The 21,387-nt window shown below is 40.8% G+C and overlaps 4 protein-coding genes across 4 annotated transcripts in view; 3 read left to right on the top strand and 1 right to left on the bottom strand.

The window, feature by feature from the left end:
• The window catches only part of ktub (Tub domain-containing protein ktub), a 32,095-nt gene extending 17,324 nt beyond the window's left edge, over positions 1-14,771 (top strand). Inside the window, exons 2-6 of the mRNA XM_018103163.3 lie at positions 12,592-12,868; positions 12,929-13,405; positions 13,483-13,673; positions 13,733-13,870; positions 13,958-14,771. Of these exons, the coding sequence (XP_017958652.1) occupies positions 12,592-12,868; positions 12,929-13,405; positions 13,483-13,673; positions 13,733-13,870; positions 13,958-14,227 (1,353 nt within the window). The 3' untranslated portion in view covers positions 14,228-14,771. The remainder of the gene's footprint in view (positions 1-12,591; positions 12,869-12,928; positions 13,406-13,482; positions 13,674-13,732; positions 13,871-13,957) is intronic.
• Positions 6,208-8,515, top strand: LOC108652944 (glycerophosphocholine phosphodiesterase GPCPD1). The gene has a single exon (XM_018103150.3). The coding sequence runs from the start codon at positions 6,434-6,436 to the stop codon at positions 8,456-8,458; it is 2,025 nt and encodes a 674-aa protein (XP_017958639.1). The 5' UTR covers positions 6,208-6,433; the 3' UTR covers positions 8,459-8,515.
• Positions 14,772-15,446: 675 nt separating the features above from the next.
• Positions 15,447-20,387, bottom strand: Tmtc3 (Transmembrane O-mannosyltransferase targeting cadherins 3). The gene is made up of 4 exons (XM_018103142.3): positions 20,235-20,387; positions 17,511-18,839; positions 16,672-17,456; positions 15,447-16,614 (listed from the first exon to the last, which is right to left on the bottom strand). The coding sequence occupies exons 2-4, from the start codon at positions 18,649-18,651 to the stop codon at positions 15,730-15,732; spliced, it is 2,811 nt and encodes a 936-aa protein (XP_017958631.1). The 5' UTR covers positions 18,652-18,839; positions 20,235-20,387; the 3' UTR covers positions 15,447-15,729.
• A 21-nt stretch (positions 20,388-20,408) lies between these two features.
• mago (mago, exon junction complex subunit) lies at positions 20,409-21,258 on the top strand. The gene is made up of 2 exons (XM_018103201.3): positions 20,409-20,789; positions 20,913-21,258. Exons 1-2 carry the CDS (start codon positions 20,529-20,531, stop codon positions 21,093-21,095), a joined length of 444 nt encoding a protein of 147 aa, XP_017958690.1. The 5' UTR covers positions 20,409-20,528; the 3' UTR covers positions 21,096-21,258.
• The last annotated feature ends 129 nt before the right edge of the window (positions 21,259-21,387 follow it).

Raw genomic sequence — 21,387 nt, forward strand, 5'->3', positions numbered from 1 at the left:
TATATTGTATTACATATGTCTAGCAAATATGAGTAAATATATAAAAATTTAATTTAAACGTAAGTATGATATAATTATATACATACAAAAATGTGTATATTATAAAAATAATTTAAATTATATTTATATAAAATCATAAAATAATATGCTTTCTATCCATGGGCTGCTTTCACTTTACATTTGAAATTAAGGCACGTTTACTTTTTCCAGCTTTTGCAGTAACTATTAGCATATTTAATGAGCTTGGCTTAACTTTACGATTTTCCCTGATTTGGTGCAGTCGAGCCGAGTGCAAATTTACTGATGCCTCCAGCAGAACTCTGGCATTTGATTGGCAAACCAATTTGACTGCTGTAGTCAATAAAGTTTTTGGCATAGAATTTTCCACATTCGGGAAAATTGAAAATTACATCTTCTCTTATTCTGCCATAATTTGCAGCTATTTTATGTACAGATTGTTGGGAGGGAAAGTGAACTATAAAGATTGGATTTTGCTTCCAATGCTCGAACTATTTGGCTACCCAAAGCAAAGATTATTGGAAGAGAAATTTATGTCTTTAACATCAAAACATAAATCACAAGCTCTAAGACCTAATAATATTCAGTTTAACATAGTCTTATATACATACATATATACTATATATACTGATATACATGTATATACACTTTAAAATGTATCCAGCTTATGAATATTTTATTGGGATTTATTATGTGCAGAACTCAGCCAATTTACGTGTGGAGCATAAGAAACTAAAATCCTAGCCGCTCAGCCACCCTGCCCAGCTCTTAAAGCAATCCGCTTTTCTCACTAAAAGCTATTATATTTATTAGACTTTCTTCTCATTTGCATAGAATATTAATTATTAGTATTTTAAATTCAATATTTTACTATTTAAAAATAAATATATATATTATTATTTATCAATTATTTTATTAAATATTATTTAATTAAGTAATAAAACAAAACAGTTGATTTTACTATTTAACTTACAAACTTAGTTAATACTATTATTTATACTAGTCAAGAGCTAAAGTTTAATAATTAAATTAAATTATTTTTATAAATTTATGAATTTATTAAACAAATTTTATTTAAGCTACAAATTATTTAATTATATTTATTTATTATTAATTCATTAAACATTTTATTTAAGCTACAAATTATGTTTGCCTTTAATATTTTATATTTTGATTAAATTATTTTTATTTTTTAAATTGTGATATAACATTATTAATTCAATCTAAAAACTTGTGTTTGCCTTTAATATTTTTTATATTAATTTAAATATTTTTATTTATTATTAAATTTCTTAAACATTATTTGTTTAAGCTACAAATTATTTAATTATATTTATTTATTTATTTATTTATTATATTTTGTATTTAAGCTACAAATTAGGTTTGCCTTTAATATTTAACATTTTAATTTAATTATTTTTATTTACTAATTAATTTATTTACCATTATTTATTTAAGTGAAAAGCTACAAAATATTTTTGTCTTCCCTACAATTTAAATGTTTTTCTTTATTTCACTAAATATTTGAAAATTGATCAAATTTCATAAATTATAAATGCACATCAACTCAAATGAATTGAATGAATTTTAAATGGAATGACTTTTCATTTAAACTTGTATTTATAAATAAATAAATCTATCTATATACCAAAAAAAAATATGAAATCTCCAATGAAGCTGCGCACTTTCCGAAAACTGTGTTCAAACTCTTTTTGTGGCTGTGACTGCAGGACATGCGAGCACAACGTGTTTAACGACGACTAAATGACAGCCAGTAAAAAAAGGCTAACACACACACATATACACACACCCACACAGGCTACGGTTCACGTCAAAGCCAAAAGGTGTAGCTGACAAAAAACTGATAATAGTTTGCGCCCATCCATCCATCCATCCATCCATTGAGCCATCCATCCAGTCAGCCCATCCCTCTTTCGTTTAGCTCCGTCTCTTTTTATCTACGCAAATCTATAGAAAGTTCGCCGAGTTTGGCCGCCGGGTCAGGTTTGTCGTCGTCCATTGACCAGTCAAATCGATGAGTACTTTTCCAAGCCATTGGACATCCGATTTTATGGCTAATGCCTGCGCATCTATCCAGTCTATCCAGTGTTTAATAGTTCGCCCAATGTTCGTAGACCATTTGGCTGAATTCAATTTAAATTGAAAATGTACTAAATACATTTTCGGTTCCTTGGCTGCGCCATCTGCGCCTCCTTTAGCATGTCTGTCCCTCTCTCTCCCTCTCTCTTTGCATTGGCGGGCCACCCTAATCTAATCCGACGTAATACATGAAAATACTGTTTAATCCTGAATGGCTAAACAGCAGAAAAGTAAGAAAAAGGTCCTTTGCACAGGCTGCTGCCATCCTGTTGCTGTTGCTGTGTTGTAATGTGGTTCGCACATTCATGCACAATAAAACAAGTACAACAAATGTTTGCGTGATGCAGCAGGCAGAGGAGATACCCTGTAAATATTGTTATTATAGAAATGAGTGGGAAAAGGAAAGGGAAAAGGAGAAGATATACTTGGGTTTTTTTTATACAAATTACAAAATATATATAAAATATACCAAAAATATACATGTATCATATGCACAACAGATACCCTGTAAAAAAAATTCTAATCAATTATGTGAGGCAGAAAACGAGAAAATATAATTGGAATTCTTTGAGAACTGAAAAGAAGAATATTTATAAATAACAGCAGATACCCTGTAAAAGAGAAGAGTTACTAGCAGTTCTTTGCCAACTGAAAAGAAGAATATATATACATAAGTAGAATATATGTAATACTTGAGCTAGTCTAGTCTAGTCTAGTTCCTCATTTAATACATAATGCAATATTTTAAATATTTCCAGAGACAATATAACATGCTCTTCTTGACATTCTCTGTCCTACAGGGTATTTGCAACACAGTAGCACACACTGCAGCCGCATGTGTTGCTTCTGTTTTAGTGTTGCTGACATTATCAATTTCGCCGTGCCACGCGGCGTATGAGTAATCATTTTATTGCGCGACCCCAAATGTTGGTTAAGCCACGCACAGTTATAAGAGTCGGCTCATTCAAGCATATGCTATGCGTGTGTGTGTGTGAGACTGTAGGTGTGCATGGGTGCACGTGCTTTTTATGAGCCACTGTGTGGCAGCGCTCTTACATTTTACGCAACATTTGTCCGCCTAAATTAATATAAACGCGTTAAGCCAAATTCTAAAAAAAAAAATCAAAATCCCCTTGTTAACTGACTGCATAATACTCGCTCAGATTACAAATTAAAAAGTAGAATCTGTTACGAATTTATGTCTGGTAGAACTGTATAGCAGATTGAAGAGGGAGCAAGCCGTTTAGCCTGTAGACATTAAATCGAATAACTGACGAGGACCTAAGATCTGGTCTCTTTTTCGATTTGCCACTCGAAAATCGGATGAAAAGTCCACAAGATATGAACTACCAACGTCAGAGGCTTGACTTTTAGTATTTTTTCGGTATTTTTGGGTATATTTCGGTGTCTTGTGCATTCGTCCGAAATCTTATAACTCCATGACTATTTTTGAAAGCAAACTGATACTACGGATAAATACGCGTCTAAAAAGGCATTCCACTCGAAAATCGGATGAAAAGTCCACAAGATATGAACTACCAAAGTCAGAGGCTTGACTTTTGGTATTTTTTCGGTATTTTTTGGTATATTTCGGTGTCTTGTGCATTCGTCCGAAACCTTATAACTCCATGACTATTTTTGAATGCAAACTGATACTACGCGTAAATACGCGTCTAACAAGGCATTTTACTCGAAAATCGGTTGAAAAGTCCACAAGATATGAACTACCAAAGTCAGAGGCTTGACTTTTGGTATTTTTTCGGTATTTTTTGGTATATTTCGGTGTCTTGTGCATTCGTCCGAAACCTTAAACCTCCATGACTATTTTTGAATGCAAATTGGTACTACGCATAAATACGCGTCTAACAAGGCATTCCACGCGAAAATCGGTTGAAAAGTCCACAAGATATGAACTACCAAAGTCAGAGGCTTGACTTTTGGTATTTTTTCGGTATTTTTTGGTATATTTCGGTGTCTTGTGCATTCGTCCGAAACCTTAAACCTCCATGACTATTTTTGAATGCAAATTGGTACTACGCATAAATACGCGTCTAACAAGGCATTCCACTCGAAAATCGGATGAAAAGTCCACAAGATATGAACTACCAAAGTCAGAGGCTTGACTTTTAGTATTTTTTCGGTATTTTTTCGGTATTTTTGGGTATATTTCGGTGTCTTGTGCATTCGTCCGAAATCTTATAACTCCATGACTATTTTTGAATGCAAATCGATACTACGCATAAATACGCGTCTAACAAGGTATTCCACTCGAAAATCGGATGAAAAGTCCACAAGATATGAACTGTCAAAGTCAGAGGCTTGACTTTTAGTATTTTTTCGGTATTTTTTGGGTATATTTCGGTGTCTTGTGAATTCGTCCGAAACCTTATAACTCCATGACTTTTTTGAATGCAAATTGATACTACGCATAAATACGCGTCTAACAAGGCATTCCACTCGAAAATCGGATGAAAAGTCCACAAGATATGAACTACCAAAGTCAGAGGCTTGACTTTTAGTATTTTTTCGGTATTTTTTTTGTATATTTCGGTGTCTTGTGCATTCGTCCGTAACCTTATAACTCCATGACTATTTTTGAATGCAACTATACATATATTCCACTTTACACTTTCCCTTACACAGACTGCTAACAAATCGAAGCCAATAGACCCGTTTGCAGTTATTTAGCGAGCATAAATATTGCGCTGCATATTCCATGGGAGATCATAAATTTAGGTTATTCTCAAACAGGAATTTATGCGCAACATTGAATTTAATAACCCCAATCAAATATGCAGCCCCGCACGGGATACCGTCAAGGCGCGAAAGACAAAGCAAACAGAATCTTGGTTGCCAGTTCGAAATTCGTATGCCGGGCAAAACAAATACAGCCCAATTTATATAGGACACTCTGGGCTAATTAACTCTTGATCTATAGCTAGATAGAAAAGGATGGAAAATAAAATACCAAATAGACTAAATTTTATTTAAACTAAAGGCAGTTTTGGTTTCTCAATAATGTTTTGATAATTTGATTATTGTTATTTTTTTTTTCAATATTTATTTTTAACTAATTTTTATTATCAGCTTATTATTATACCATAATATAAAATATTTTATTAATTAATTATTTTTTAAATTAAACATTTTAGTTTATTATTATTAAATCATTATATATTATTAAAATATTATTATTTTCAATGTATAATTCTTTTGTTAATTTAACATTTGAGCTTATAATTATTAAATTAATAATAAATATTATTAAAATATTAATATTTTCAATTTATAGTTACTCAAACCTTTTATACATTTTTTGTATAAATATTATTATTTACATTACTTTTTTAATTTAACAAATATTTTGTATTATCAAAAACATTTTAAATATAAAATTAAAATTATAAAATATTAAAATTAAAAATAATATCACTTTTCCTGGTCACACAGAACCGCTGACAAATTAGTTCCCACACAATGAGAGAGGGAGACAGACAGCGAGAGAGAGAGAGAGAGAGGGCATGTTACGAAATATATGTAATTGCGGATAAATTACAGAGCCGTTGACAAAAACTTTCGCCATTTAAATAAAGCAAAGGGGGGCACGATAGAAAAAAAAGCGAGCGAGGCGGCAATTGAGACTAGTAGCACACACACACACACACACTCACACACTCACACACACAGACAGACCCACTCACAAGTGCACTCAAGCAGGTGTGTGTGTGAGTGTGTGTGGGGCGACGGTCTCGTTCCCCATCAAGGCGACGCTTTTGCGCAGCACTCAACAAACAAATTCATTAAAATTGCGCTAATACGGCGTTTGGATTTGGACTCGGAATTGGATTTGGGTTAGACTTTTAGTGCCGTTACCTAAATTGATGACGTAGCAGAGCTTTAAATGAAACACTTGTACGCTGGCATAGCGTAGCCGTAGCCGTAGCCGTAGCCGTAGTCGCAGCTGTAGCCATTGCCGTAGCCGTAGCCGTAGCCGTAGTCGAGTGAGCGCACGGCACGTGCGACACGGCCCGGACAGTCGCACAATTTGTACTCGGGCTGATAGCGCTCGCCGGTGTAACAACAACAACAAGATGTCGTAAAGCTCTCACGAGTATTGTTCCTCTGATAAGTGAGTGAGTGGGTTGTGGGTGCACACACACACACACACACACACACATACGTGTCGAACTACTTAGACGCTTCAGTTGCAGGCTCGGGCGATAGTCGCAACGCGTTCACCGCAGAGGTCAGATCGAACCAAGAGCACGCGCCTCGCTCTGCTCTGCTCTCCTCTGCTCTGCTCTGATCGTCATTCATGTCCGTGTTCAAGACATTCGTGGCGCTGGCCATCGCCTGGCTGAGCGTGACCGCCCACTGCGATAGCGATTCGTATTACGAGAAATACTATGCCGCACGCCGCTTTGTGCCGCTCAAGCGCAACTCGCCGCTGAGCTTCAACTTCACGCTGACGCTGGCGCCGCAGGACGAGCTGGCGCCGCACGAGCGGCCCGCGCTGGTCGGCAATCTGGCCGTGCTGGGCGGCTGGCGGGCGGATCGCGCGGTGCTGCTCAATCGCACCGCCCAGCACAATGTCTGGATGGGTTCGGTGCTGTTGCCGCAGAACAGCAGCGTCGAGTACCGTTACTTTGTGGCCGCCGTGGGGCGCGGCGGCGGCGTGCAGGTGCGTCGCTGGGAGTCGCACGTCTTTGCGCACGCCTTCAACACGACGAAGCTGGCGGGCAATCGCAGCGACGTCCTGGGCACCATCAATGGCCAGCGTCAGCTGACCCGCGGCTGGCTGCAGAGCTCCAGTTCCGGCGCCATTGTGCAGCTCAAGGTGTTCCGCCAGGCCGTGCAGCTGGAGGAGCAGGCGCTGCCGCCGGGCGCCAGCCTGCGTCTGCGCCTGCAGCCAGTGCATCCGGACAGCCTGTCGCCCATACTGAGCTCCGCCGCGGCGAACGTGGAGTACGCGCGCATGGTCTACGCCGAGAGCATGCTGCGGGCCCAGCCGGAATATGGCGTGCCCTATGAGGCCGACAGGGATCTGCTCATGTTCCATGTGACGGTGGAGCAGCTGCAGCAGGTGGCCTACCAGCTGGAGGTCTATGGCGAGCAGCAGGATATGGTGCGTCTACTCGGCTACGTGCACCTGCAGCCTGCGGCACTCAGCGGCAGCGAGGGCGACCTGGCCCTGCAGCTGATATCACCGGTGTGGCAGCGTGTCGTGGGCGAGCTGCATCTGCAGTACCTCGTGGTGCGTCCCATGGTCAATGGCAGCTCGGACTTCCGCACCAGCTTCGTCAACTACTGGCGCAGCAATTGGACAGCGCTCGAGATCGGCCATCGTGGCCTGGGCAAGAGCCTGACGCTGCCCGCCACCGCCGCCCCGCTGCTCATCGAGAACACGCTGGCCTCGCTGATGGGCGCTGCGGAGCTGGGCGCCGACCTGATCGAGTTCGATGTGCAGCTGACCAGCGACCTGGTGCCGATCATCCATCACGACTACTCGATACACGTCTGCATCCACTCGAAGACGCCGACGAGCAAGAGCGACCTGACCGAGGTGCTCATCAAGGACATCACGTACGAGCAGCTGAAGCAGCTGAAGACCTACCAGATCGTCAACAACAAGATCATCGAGTATCCGGCGCACAGCAATGTCGAGATGGTGGAGCAGCGCCTCTTTCCCACCCTGCAGGATCTCTTCGAGCAGCTGACCCTCCGCGTCGGCTTCGACATCGAGATCAAGTGGCCCCAGCTGAAGTCCAACGGGCACAACGAGAGCGAGCAGACGATCGACAAGAACTTGTTCGTGGATCGCATACTGGAGGTGGTGCAGCAGCATGGCTGCGGTCGCGTCAACCTCCTCAAGAGCTTCGATGCGGATCTGTGCACAATGCTGCGCTTCAAGCAGAACATGTATCCGGTGCTCTTCCTCACCAGCAGCAAGGAGAACGCCTTCGCCGATCCGCGCACCAGCAACGTGGAGCAGAGCATTAACTTTGCCCAGGCCATGGATCTGGCTGGCATTGTGCCCAATGCGGTCTTCTTCAAAACGCAGCCCGATCTGGTGCAGCGGGCCAAGGCGCAGCTGCCGCTGCTGCTGCTCTGGGGCAGCGATCTGAAGGATCGCGACTCCATCGATCGGTTCCTAGCGCTGGGACCCACTGGCGTCATCTACGATCGCATGGACCTCTATCTGCCCCCACTCAAGTCCAGCGCCTTCGAGGATGAGCTCGATTTACCCGAATTCTTTCAGCTACAGTGTGCGCCCGCTACGATGCAGCGCCCGGCCAATGCCACCATCGAAAGTATTCTGAGCAATGTTAATGTTCTATAGATTCTATTCTAAGTACTCTCTGTACTAAAATGCCAAGCAATAAACGTACCATACAAAAGAAGACAACTGTAAATGGCCTCCATTCTCTCTATCTCTTTCTCTCTCTCCTTTACTGTGAAACGTGTTCATTTCCTCGACAGCTTCCTGATTGCGCTACGTGTCCGCGAGCATCTGTTCGCTATTCTATTCACGCTTCAATAAAAGAGCGACCAAAAAAATAATAAAACAGTGCCGCAACGACTGCGCAATGCGCGCTCAAAATTAAATTGCTGGGAAAACCAACAATTTGCCATAATGGGCGTGACTCGAGTAATGTTGATTAGCTTTGGAATAACGACTTATATTTGCGAAAACATTTGAGTCATTTTAGTTGCAGCAACTAGTTAAAATCAAGTCGGGAACAGAAATAAATTAAAATTCTTTGGCGGAATTCGAGCAGGTTTAGCTAGTATTATATCAAAAAGTTATTCATATTTTTCTTCTGGAACATCATATAAAATATTTTAGTCATAGAACATTAAGTTCGAAATTTAAATTTGTAAATTATATTTAAAATTGTTAAAAAATGATATAACAATAATGATTTAAATTTAAAATTATTATTTATAAAACAAAAAAATAATAATAATAATATTAATAAATTAATGATAATGATAAAAAGAAGTTTTTAATTTTTAAATAAGAAAAAGGATTTAATAAAAAATAAGAAATTAAAAAATAAATAAAAAAAAATAATAATATTGATAAAAAATAATATATATTTTTTAATATTTCAACAAGAAACATAAATAAATTTTCCAATATTAATAATAATATAAAAATAATATTTTATTTCAATATTAATAATAATGATAAAACAATATATTTTTTTTAAATTTAAACAAAAAGTATAAATAATTTTTTTAATATTAATAATATTAATAATAATGATTAAAAAAAATTTAATCTTAATGTTAATAATGAAGATAAAAAATAATATATATTTTTTAATATTTAAACAAGAAGCATAAAGAAATTTTTCTAATATTAATAATAATGGTGAGAATTATAAAATATAATAACTAAATATTTAAACAAGAAGCATAAAGAAATTTTCTAATATTAATAATAATGATAAAAATTATATATATTTTTTTTAATATTTAAACAATAAATATAGACATATTTTCTCAAATTCATTCTGGCATTCGCTCAACCCATATACCCGTCTCACACTGACTTGAATAAGCATAAAAAAGGATTTAAAATTTTGCTTCACTGCCAATTGCCTTTTCCTGCAGCAGCAAAAAAGTCTGAAAGAAGAATGAGAAATCCCTTTAAAAGATAACAGGCTGCAGTTAAAAGGACGTGGAATACTAAAGCTTTGTCAGCAGCTGAATAATAGTTCATAAACTGACAAATGCCAACAACGACATCAAATTCACTTTCTTAAGTAAAAGTTGCAGTCAGGGCCGGCCAGAGATGGCTCAAGAGAGCCGAGACTAGATGCGCTTCACATGACAGCTGAGCCGAGCTGAATAGTAATAAATAAATATATAATGCATTTATTTGTATATGCAATCGTATAAACAATGCAATTTATTTAGCTGAACTTGAAATTCAAATGTTTAATGAAATCATTGCCATGAAGCAGCAGCAGCAGCAGCAGCAGCAGCTCGCCCCTTGTCACATCGTGTCATGCGGAAGGGGCAAGGCAGGTGTGGTCAAGCGAAGCTGTGATTGGTTGTGATGCAATTGCAGCTGCAACAGGCAGCAGCAGCAGCGCCAGCAGCGGCAGCAGCGGCAGAGCAACAACAGCATCCGCAGTTGCATAACCATGTAGGTGAGTGTCGAGCATTTGGTTTAATATGCCAAGGCCCGCAGCTCATATTACACCAGATCTCAATTGGGAAGCACACAGGCAGACACACACACACTCACACACACACTCACACACACACACACTCACTTATAATTGGAATCCAACTGTCTATCCAATTAGATTTGATATTCATGCAAATTAATTTGCTAGCTGAATATAAGAAAATTGTGCTGGCAATTCCAGCAATCTAATTAGAATCGAGCAAATATAATATAATCTTGCAATATATTAGATATAATTACATCTGGCAATAAACTGGCTTCCAAGCACGTTCCCTTGCATCTTTTTAGATATAAATATTTATTGCTCATATATGTTACGCTACACTGAAAGAAATGAGAAGTAGAATGACATTATTGAAAAGAGTTTGGCTGTATTAACAAGAGTTATAATCATGCAAAAACGTGGGCAACAAACGTGTTTACTGAAACAGGCCCGCTTTAATTTGATAGAGTTGCTGAATAATTATTATAAATAAAGAGCAAAACTTATCAGAAATGTGCATTGATCGAGCCATAAAGATATTGAAGTATTTGGCTGCTTATCGCCTCAGCGAAGTGTCTGATTAGGGTAATCCAACTCGAAGCTATGGAGAATTGTTATTGATGGAAAATCTTGTTAAAATTCGAGATTAAATTAAATTTATTTTTGCGATAATCAAGGTGTGAAGAGGTATGATAGCAGATTAGTAGATAATGAATTGTTCAAGCAGACAAAAAACATTCATAATAGACCTAAGATTGACTATTTAAAAAATCCAATATGAAAATATGAATAAAGTGCAATAAAATTGAGGCAAAGTAGGGCCAACATTGCAAAAGAGCATAGAACTAAAAAGAAGTCTGTACACTATATAAAACCCTTCATAAAACTGGTATCAAAAATTTAATTTTATTCCTTCATTTATGCAAGAAATAATTTTATGCCAATTTGTTTACAATTATTTTACATATATAGTTTAAAAATTGCTAACCTTTAGTTATGAGGACAACATTTTAGCCAAACTCTACAGTTCGTTCTAAAATATATGTCGTCTCGTCCTCCACATTCAATTTATTGCAGTAGTTCGCCAGCTATATCTGCCGAATTTTGATAGAGCCAACATTGAATGATTCATGAAATATGAAATGAAAAGTTTTAGTTGGTGATTTAGTTTTTGTATTTTTTTTTTTTCTTATTGTGAATGAGTTTTGCACATTCAATTGACTTGCGCCAGCTGATGCACAATGCATGAGAGCCCCACGTGAATGAAATCGAATTCCGCAGGCTCTACTCTGGCAATATAACTTTTATAACAAATGCGAAACAGCTCGCCTGTACGCACAATATATGTATGTATGTATGTATATGTATGTGCATAGCTGGCAATTTCAGAGTATGCAATAAGTAAATAATGTTTGAAACAAATGTTGAAAATGTTTGGCAAACTTTTTGATTGAAAACTAGAAGCAGAGGAAGTTGCAGCAGAAGCATAAAGAAAGAGAGAGATGGAGAGAGGGAGATTGAGAGAGAGAGATATATATAGAGAGATATATATATATAGAGAGAGAGAGGGAGAGAGACAGAGAACGAAAGTGGGAGATAGAGTAACAGAGAAAGTTGCAGCAGAAGCATAAAGAGAAGACTAGTGAGAGAGAGATGGTGAGGAGGGGATAGAGAGGCGGAGATAGAAATAGAAAGAGAGAAGTGAGGCATAAAGAGATAAATAGTGAAAGAGAGAGAGAGAGAGAGAGAAGGAGAAAGGGAGATGGAGATGGAAAGATAGAGAGATAGAGAGAAAGAGAGAAGGAGTGAGGGAGAGTGAGGTAGAGAGAAAGTGAGAGAATGAGAAGGGCAGACAGAGAGAGAGAGAGAGAGAGAGAGAGAGAGAGAGAGAGAGAGAGAGAGAGAGAGAGAGAAAAAGAGAGAAATAGAAAGGAAATAACACTTTGGGTTGGGCACATGCTAACGAAATATATAAATATATATGCATATATCATACATAGAGAAACCCAAAGAATATATAAAATTATATGTATGTAAATTGGAAAATGTCTAAACTCTCACTCAAACTAAATATAATATATATACATATATATAATAAATATGGACCTGGTAATTATTTTTCCGACTGTTAATTAGACTAGGCAAACTTCTAGTCTGCTATAGGTAATATAATAATATATGTACATACATATATAATTAGAGAATAATTTATATATTGCAATAAAAGTTACATGATGTAAATGATTTCACTTATAAATAAAATTTACAATAATTACGGTTATTACAGCGCCAGCTGATGGACGCCTACATACGCCAGAAGCGCGCCTCGCCCGGAATGGTGCAGGCCAGCGATCTGCAGATGAGCCGGCCGATGTCGGGGATGCGCAGCAATGGCCGTGAGCTGCACGGGTACGATGGGCCGATGCAGTTCATTGGCTCGCCACACAATCCAGATCAGATATTGAGCAACAGCAGCACAACAGGTGTTCATCTAACCAGCAGCCTCAACTCGAGTCGCAACAACTCGAACAACTTGCGCAGCCTTAGCACGATCAATCAAGAAGGTGATGAGATAAGAAAACAACAACAACAACAACAGTAGTTAATACTCTATTTAATTGCAGACTTAATCGAGGAGATCTCGTCGCATGAGCTGGAGGATGATGAGAGCAGCCCGGTGACGGTAGTGGAGCAACCGATTCAGCCACAAAGCGCCAACTCGATGCAGTCACAGCGCCTGCGCAGTGGCCAGCAATCGTTTAATGAGCCGCTGGACGAGGACGACTATGCCAATCGCAACATATCGGGCGTGGCCGCAGTGCGTCCCGCCAACATTGCCTCGCCCTACAAGGACAGCGCCGCCGTCGAGGGCAGCAACGGCACCGCCAACGGCAGCGGCACCGGCAGCATCGGCGGCAACGGCGAATCGGAGGGCGATGTCATTGGGAACATCGATCAGTTCGTCATGCAGCCGGCGCCACAGGGTGTGCTCTACAAGTGCCGCATAACGCGCGATCGCAAGGGCATGGACCGCGGCCTGTTTCCCATTTACTATCTGCATTTGGAGCGCGACTACGGCAAGAAAATCTTTCTGCTGGGTGGTGAGTGGGCCATGGGCCAAGAGATCTGTGCTTCAGCAAAGAAGGCATCCTGCTCACATTCACTTTGTCACTTCCAGGTCGCAAGAGAAAGAAGAGCAAAACATCCAACTATATCGTGAGCTGCGATCCCACCGATCTGTCGCGCAATGCGGATGGTTTCTGCGGCAAGCTGCGCTCCAATGTGTTCGGCACATCCTTCACGGTGTTCGACAGCGGCAACAAGGAGAGCACTGAGAATCCGCGCCTCGATCTGGCCGTCATTATATATGTAAGTCTAGTCAGTCTAAAGATCGACTGCATCTTTATCAATTCCCCAATCTCCAACAGGACACCAACATTCTGGGCTTCAAGGGACCGCGCAATATGACTGTGATACTGCCGGGCATGACTGAGGACGATCAGCGTGTCAAGATCAGCTCAGCGGATCCCAAGCAGCAGGGCATACTCGATTTGTGGAAGATGAAGGTGAGTTGAGCGTAAGCAATCCAAGATTCCAGCATTCACATACTCTCTCTCTGTCTCTCTCTCTCTCTTTCTTTTCCTTCCACCTAGAACATGGATAACATTGTGGAGCTGCACAATAAGACGCCAGTGTGGAACGATGAGACCCAATCGTATGTGCTCAACTTTCACGGACGTGTCACGCAAGCCTCGGTCAAGAACTTTCAGTTGGTGCACGACTCGGATCCCGAGTATATAGTCATGCAGTTCGGACGCACATCCGAGGACGTATTCACCATGGACTATCGCTATCCCCTGTGCGCCATGCAAGCCTTTGCCATAGCTCTGAGCAGCTTTGATGGCAAAATTGCCTGCGAGTGAATCAGATTGTAAATTGGCATTGATGGAGAGAACAGTTACGCATGCCTTATTATGCTCGACTATGCATACCCTAACTCTAATTGAATGCGGTCGTCTTAGAATGTAAGAAATATAAACAGAGAAGATCAGAGAAAAGGAGAACTTTTATCAGTCATGGGCTATATACATATATAACATATGTTATTCAGCTGTATTAATACACAGAGTTATACATATATTATTTTTCACGCAATACCCTACAAAGATCAAGACAACAACTAAATACAATTTCATTAAATTTTCCATACTTTTACCTTAACTAAATGCTTCAAACTTTAAACTTTAAACCAAATTCTGTACTTAAACATTTTCTGTACAAAATATTCACTTCATATATATTTATATATGAGTATTATTATTATTTTATGATTTAAAACATATATAGTCTATAATTCTAGTCAGTCGAAGTGCGCATCAATGCAGATTTGCGGCACAGTAGGCAAAAAATCACATATTTCTATATAAATATATAGATAAGTAAATCAACATATTTATTGTAAATTAGTCTATGTAATAAAAAGTCTACTCACCGATTTTGTAAAGAAACCCAAAAAAAAGTAACACAAACTCTATCTCTATGTTCTTCACATACAAATTTCAAAATCATAAACAAATCAAAAGGAAAATGGAACAAAAATCAAACATATTTCAAAAATACTAAAAAAACGATTTTCTAATTTGAATACAACTCGAAAAGAATATATATATATGTATGTATATTCTATATATACAAAACTATTTATATTGATGTATCTAGATCAAAAGAAATTACTATTAGTGCATAAGAGAGCATTACTATTTGTGCCGAGCTCTTATTACAGTTAAGTAACAATCTAATTTAATAAACAATTATTTTTCAAAACAACTATTTATGTATATCAAATTAAACAAAATATATGAAACCAAAAATATAATAATAAAAAGAAAAAATAAATAGAAATTAACGAGAAATTAAATGTATTTAATATATATGATTAAATATTTCTATTTAGATAAATGTTAACTGAGTCTGCTTCAGCTTCAGCTGATCTATAGATGAACAGGAGAGTTTCAACAATGTTTAAAAATTTAACTTTTAAAACATCTCATTTTACTATCTATCAACATTTCGTTAGCAGAAGCTTAGACCTTTCAAACAATTCAAATTTTCATCAGCCAACTACAAATAATTTAATACATATTCAAGTATAGTTAATTTTATTTAGTGCCCATTAAGTACAATTTCATTTGTGTATAATAAATGCATTATTTCGGTAGTACGTCTTTTGATTAGAAACAATTTGGAGCTATATACAAAACAAGATCAGGTTTCAATTACGTACTTTAGTTATTTAAAAAAAAAACAGTTCGCGTTTAGATATCCGTACTCAAAACGAGATTCAATTAATATCCTTATGGAATGTACAATTTGTTTCATGCGTTCAATAAAACTCTGGAATGATCTAGATAAGAACTTAGAGAGGCTATGAACGCGTGCGAGTTTTGTGCACGTCTCGATCATTGGCCAACCTGAACTCGTCTGGGTCGTAGTCCTTGTAAGCTAACTGTCGCTCAGGCGACGTTTCAGGTAACTTGTTAATTTTCTGCAGGCGTGTGATTACAATCTGCAGATGACGCCCGATGTAATCTTCACTGGGCGCCAGTCGCTGAGCAAACTGCAGGCAAGCAGCAGCCTTGGCCATCCATTTGCGCTCCACGAAAACCACGCAGAGATTGTGCAGGCCCTGCGTATTGTGCGGATCGTGCTGTAGTATGCTGCGATAGCACTTCTCTGCCGCATCCAGATCCTTCATGTGATTGATGTAGATGTCGCCAAGCAAGATGAGGCCCTTGACATGCGTGGGATGATGGCGTATCAATTGATTGAGAAACGGAACCGCATCCAGCGGTCGCTTCGAGTCGGCCAGCAACAATGCGAGATTAAAGAGGGCGCTGCGAAAGTCCGATTTGAGGTGTATTGCGCGCTTGAAGAACTGCTCGGCTTCGTCAAAGCTGGACTCGTCCATGGCCAACATGCCCAGATTGAAGTAGACCTTCTCATTATTGGCATCCTTGGACAGAAGCTTGTAGAGGCGGGCGCGCGATAACTGACGCGCCTCCTCGCCGCCCAGCTCTTGCAGAAGTATGGCCGAATTAAGCAGCGCCTGCTCGTGCTCCGGATACAATTCGATGGCCTTGTTGAAGTACACATGCGCCTGCTGACTCTTGCCCTGCTCCAGAAACACGACGCCCAAATTGTAATATATATCAGCATTTTCACTGTCATACAGAAGCGCCTGCTCATAGACCTCCTGCGCTTGAGCCGTACGATTCAGTTTCATGAGAATGTCGCCACGATTTATATAGGCCTGCAGCAGGAGTAATGTGGTTACATTATAATCTGAGATATATTTGAGAACTCTTACCTGCACATAATCACTGCGCATGCTGATTGCCTGACGGTAGAGATGATCGGCCTCCTCCAGCCTTGTTTGATTCTTCGATATCAGATTGGCCAGATTAATGAAAACATTCAGATGATTGGGCGCAATTCGTGCATGGTAGCTAACGCCAGCCTTGGCCTGTGGGAACAGCGCCTTGGCGCGCATATACGCCTGCTCTGCCTCCGCGTAGCGCTTCAGGTTGTTGTAGGTGCGGCCGACATTGATGTGGGCGCCAATGTCATCTGTTTGTATTTGCACGGCTTGCTGAAAGTAGAGCAACGCCTCATCGTATCGTCCCTCGTTCTCGAGGGCGTGACCCACGTTGTTGTACAGTTTGGCATTGCGTTGATTCACATGCACGCCGGACATGAACAGCGAGTACTCTGTGCGCCAATCCCAGTTGCGCTGCTGTGTCTTCAGACCATGCGCCAGCAGCAGGGCAACAAGTGCCGCCTGCGCCAGACGCCCCCAGTGAGTGGCGCGAAAGCGCCGCTGGAACTGATGATAGCCATAAGCAACAAGCAGACAGTAGCCCATGGACGGCATATATAAAATGCGCTCGGCTACCACAAAGCCAACCGGAAAGAACAAATTCGAAGCGGGCAGAAACGGCAGCACCATCCAGCCTAGGCACATGAGCAGTGTGCGTGACTGGGCTAGATTGCGGGAGAAGCAGGCCTTTGCCACCAGCGCGCCCAAAGCCAGAAAGGTGCACAAGGTGGCCAAGTTTCGTGCATCACCAAATCCGTCCAGCAAGGGCACGGTGCCTGCAAGGAGCACATTGTTTAAATGACATTCCATTCAACTTATGAATCACTCACCCATTGTCCAGTCGCAGCAGAGCAGCGATGGGCATAGCAAGAGCCAGCAGTTTAGATAGATGAGGTAGGCGTAGGTCAGTTGGCGCACCGGCGTCTCGGCTGCCGAGGCGGGATTGTCGAAGCGCGTGAAGATGGGCAACTGGGAGCCCATCACATAGACGCGTCCGACCAGCAATGCGACTGTGATAACGACCAGAAAGGCCAAGCGCTTCCACAATGTGGACGACCAGCGTCTGGCGTTAGCATGGCCCGCCTTAGTCGGCGGTTGCTCCTCAAACATACGCAGCACAAAGTGCCACAGCTGCAGGGGGCGTTGCTGCTGCACCACGAACAGCTCGTAAACTGCACAAATGCCAGCGACCGTGATGCCCTGCTCTTTGCACAGCATGGAGGCCAGGAGGCAACTGCCGAAGCAAAGGCAAAGCGCCGGCCAATTCGTGCGTCGCGGCGAGCCACTCGTTGCGTGCGCATAGCTGAGAAAGGCGCCCAGGTAGCATATGGAAGAGAGCAATTCAGCGCGGCCTACGACGCCAGTAACGGCCTCGGTGTGCACCGGGTGTGTGGCGAACAGGAGCGAGGCGACAAAGGCGCATGTGTTGAGGGAGGACGACGACGAGGTCCCGGACGTGGTGGATGCAGCGGACGACGCTTCATTACTGCCAGCTGCACACTGGCGCAATATGAGGCGGCAGACACGACGCCACAGCAGGCAGACTGCAATGTGCAGCAGCAGGTTGACGAGATGATAGCCGAACGGCTCCAGTGCATGCAGCAAGTAGTTAAAGCGGAACGTCAGCACGGTTAGCGGCCTGTACGACTTGTGGGACTGCTCCTTGCGCATCGGCGTGCCCCAGAAATCGTTGAGGAACACATTACGCAGCGGCGTGCTCGGCCGCAAATCCTTGTTGTCCCTTATCGCGCTGATGTCGTCAAACACCAGACCGCACTGCGTGCTATTGTAATAGCAGACCACACAGGCCACACAAATGCAGAGGAACTCGAGCAAGTTGCGTTGCGAGCTGCTGCCAGCTCTCGCTCTCACCCGCTCCCGATTGCATGCGGCTGCAGTTGTTGCATGCTGTTGTTGCTGTTGCTGTTGCATTTGGTGCTGATGTTGGTGTTGGTTGGGGTTCGTTGACATGTTTGACTTTCGGCTCCTGCCCCCAATCGCCGTTCCCGTTACTTTCCAGTCAGTGCAGAACTTTTAGTTCATGTATCCATAATTACTTTAACCAAGCCAGATGGAATGCGTTTTCTTTTCTGCAGTTAACTTCTATGGAGGTGTGTGTACAAGTATTTCTTATCAAATATGTAGAGCTTCTACATTGCCTGAAAGAGAAAAGAAAATTATAATTAATAAATTACTTTTAATCGTTTGTCTATAGAGATATGCACTTTAAAGTATTTAGTGATTTATACTATACATTTTTAAATTACTTATTACTTATTACTTAGTCTTTACTAAATTTTAATATACATTTTTAAATTTTAACTGTTTTTAAATGCAGTTGAAGGAATTTTAAAAATGTTTTGCATAAATTATTCATTTATATGTACAAAAGAATATTTTAATTTACCTTTAAACCGTTCATTCACACAATTTAATCAATTTAATTGATAGTCCTTTAAATATTTTAAATTTATGATTACATTTGCTTTGCTTTAGGTAAAACCCTGGATTTATGAAAAAATCAATTAATGCGCAACAAAGTAACTTCGTCCCGGTTACTGTCCTCAATACCGACTGCATAGACCAGAGTCCCGAAGTTAACAAAGTTGTAAGTGCCCCAACAAAATCAACGGCAGCGGCAGCGGCAGCGACGGCAGCAGCGGCAGCAACCGGCAAAAGTTGCACGAAGAGAATATTGCACAGTCAGCAAACAGAGTCGAAGCTGGAGTATGCGACAGGAAATGGGTGTGTTTTTGTTTGTTTTATAAATATTATGAAGGAAGACATTACTGGCTGAGGCACAGGCAGAGACAGAAGCAGAAGCAGAGGCACTGGCAGTGGCAGAAGCAGAGGCACATCGGCATGCGGATGCAACATTATTGCTTCACATGCGCTGACCGAGAGACAGCAACAAAGTTGCACTCAATGTCATCGATTTTGTGTGCCGCCAGTCAAAACAAACCACCACCAAGTAAACGTTACGACCGCCCTAGAGAGCCACATAGAAAGAGAGAGCGAGCGAGAGCGAGAGCGAGAGAGTGTGATGTAGTGAGAGCAACTTTGTTGCACGACCGACATTTTTACAACAGGCCCGAAGGACGCACGTGCAGGCCAATGCTTGTTGATTTCCCGCCAATGGATGCGCAGGCGCATTCGAAATCCTTGCACTTTCGTTTTGTGGCCAGCAACAACAACAACAGCAGCAACACTCTCAGCGCCGCTCTCAACGAATTTTAGTGTTGTGTTTTTGTAAAATTACTTTGACCGAGATCCTTGCACTGCGCCGCCTTCTCGACACTGCCGTCAGCCACCCCCTGTGGTACGCACGTCCTCTCACTCATGGCGAATAATTCGACGCCATTACATTGGCGTCCGAGCGCTGGGCACACGCAAACAGACAGCTACAACAACAAAACACAACATGTACACACACACATATGAATATTCCTCTACGTTGGCCAACTTTGTTGCAAATTGCAATTATTACAATGTTGTCAGTTATTGTAACTGAATTACCGGCACATTTAAGGTTGTTTACTTCGGTGTTTACGTACCGCGTTTATTGAGTGATTTATGGAGGTAGTTGCATATCTATAAAATAGTTACATTTTAACACAAAACTCAACACAGCTTTTGGCCAGCTTCCTAGCAATATGCCATTCACGTGGGTACGCAAGCATATCGCCACCAATCGATATGCTTATAAACTATCGGTAAGATGTTATAAATTATCGAAACCTACAGCAAGACAACAACCCTGAAAATAGCCACAACGTTGTGGGTAAAAGTAGATGCCGGAAGAAAAACAAATTTTCATTAGATAAAAGCCACAGAAACCTGGTATAATAATGTCAACGGAAGACTTCTACTTGCGCTACTATGTTGGCCACAAAGGAAAGTTCGGGCACGAGTTCCTCGAGTTCGAGTTCCGGCCAGATGGAAAACTCCGCTATGCCAACAATTCCAACTATAAAAATGACACCATGATCCGCAAGGAAGCGTTTGTGCATCAGTCTGTCATGGAAGAGCTAAAACGGATCATAATCGACTCGGAGATCATGCAGGAGGACGATCTGCCTTGGCCTCCACCAGATCGCGTTGGCCGACAGGTGAGTGAAAGCCTTTGCAGCGTGCAAATGCCGCCAATATGTATTTGCATACATACATTAATACATATGCACACACACATGCATATTTATTCATGTATTAATCATATTTTGTGTTTCTTAAAGGAACTGGAAATTGTCATTGGCGACGAGCACATCTCCTTCACCACCTCAAAAACAGGCTCACTGGTGGACGTTAATCGGTCCAAGGATCCAGAAGGCTTGCGTTGCTTCTATTATTTGGTACAGGATCTAAAATGCCTGGTCTTCTCTCTCATCGGTCTCCACTTCAAAATTAAACCCATATAAAACGGTTGGCAAACCAGCAACTCATTTATATACTCTACATATAAGCTTAATTAACAGCCTCATTAAATTTTGTAATAATTTACTACAAATGAATTGCATATGTATTATTTTGTATGTACATGTATGGTAAATAAAATGAAATTTTAGAGCTGTAAGCAAATTACCTGAAACTTTATAATTGTGTGGAAAGTCCAGATAACTACTGCTATCATTTGGTAAACGCAGATTATAGTAATATACATAAATCTCTGCCAACTAGAGAAATTTATTCGAAATTTAGAGGAACAAAGCA

The sequence above is a fragment of the Drosophila navojoa genome, chromosome 5 (genome assembly GCF_054131105.1).
Source record: "Drosophila navojoa isolate 15081-1374.11 chromosome 5, UAZ_NAV_1.0, whole genome shotgun sequence".
NCBI lineage: Eukaryota > Metazoa > Arthropoda > Insecta > Diptera > Drosophilidae > Drosophila > Drosophila navojoa.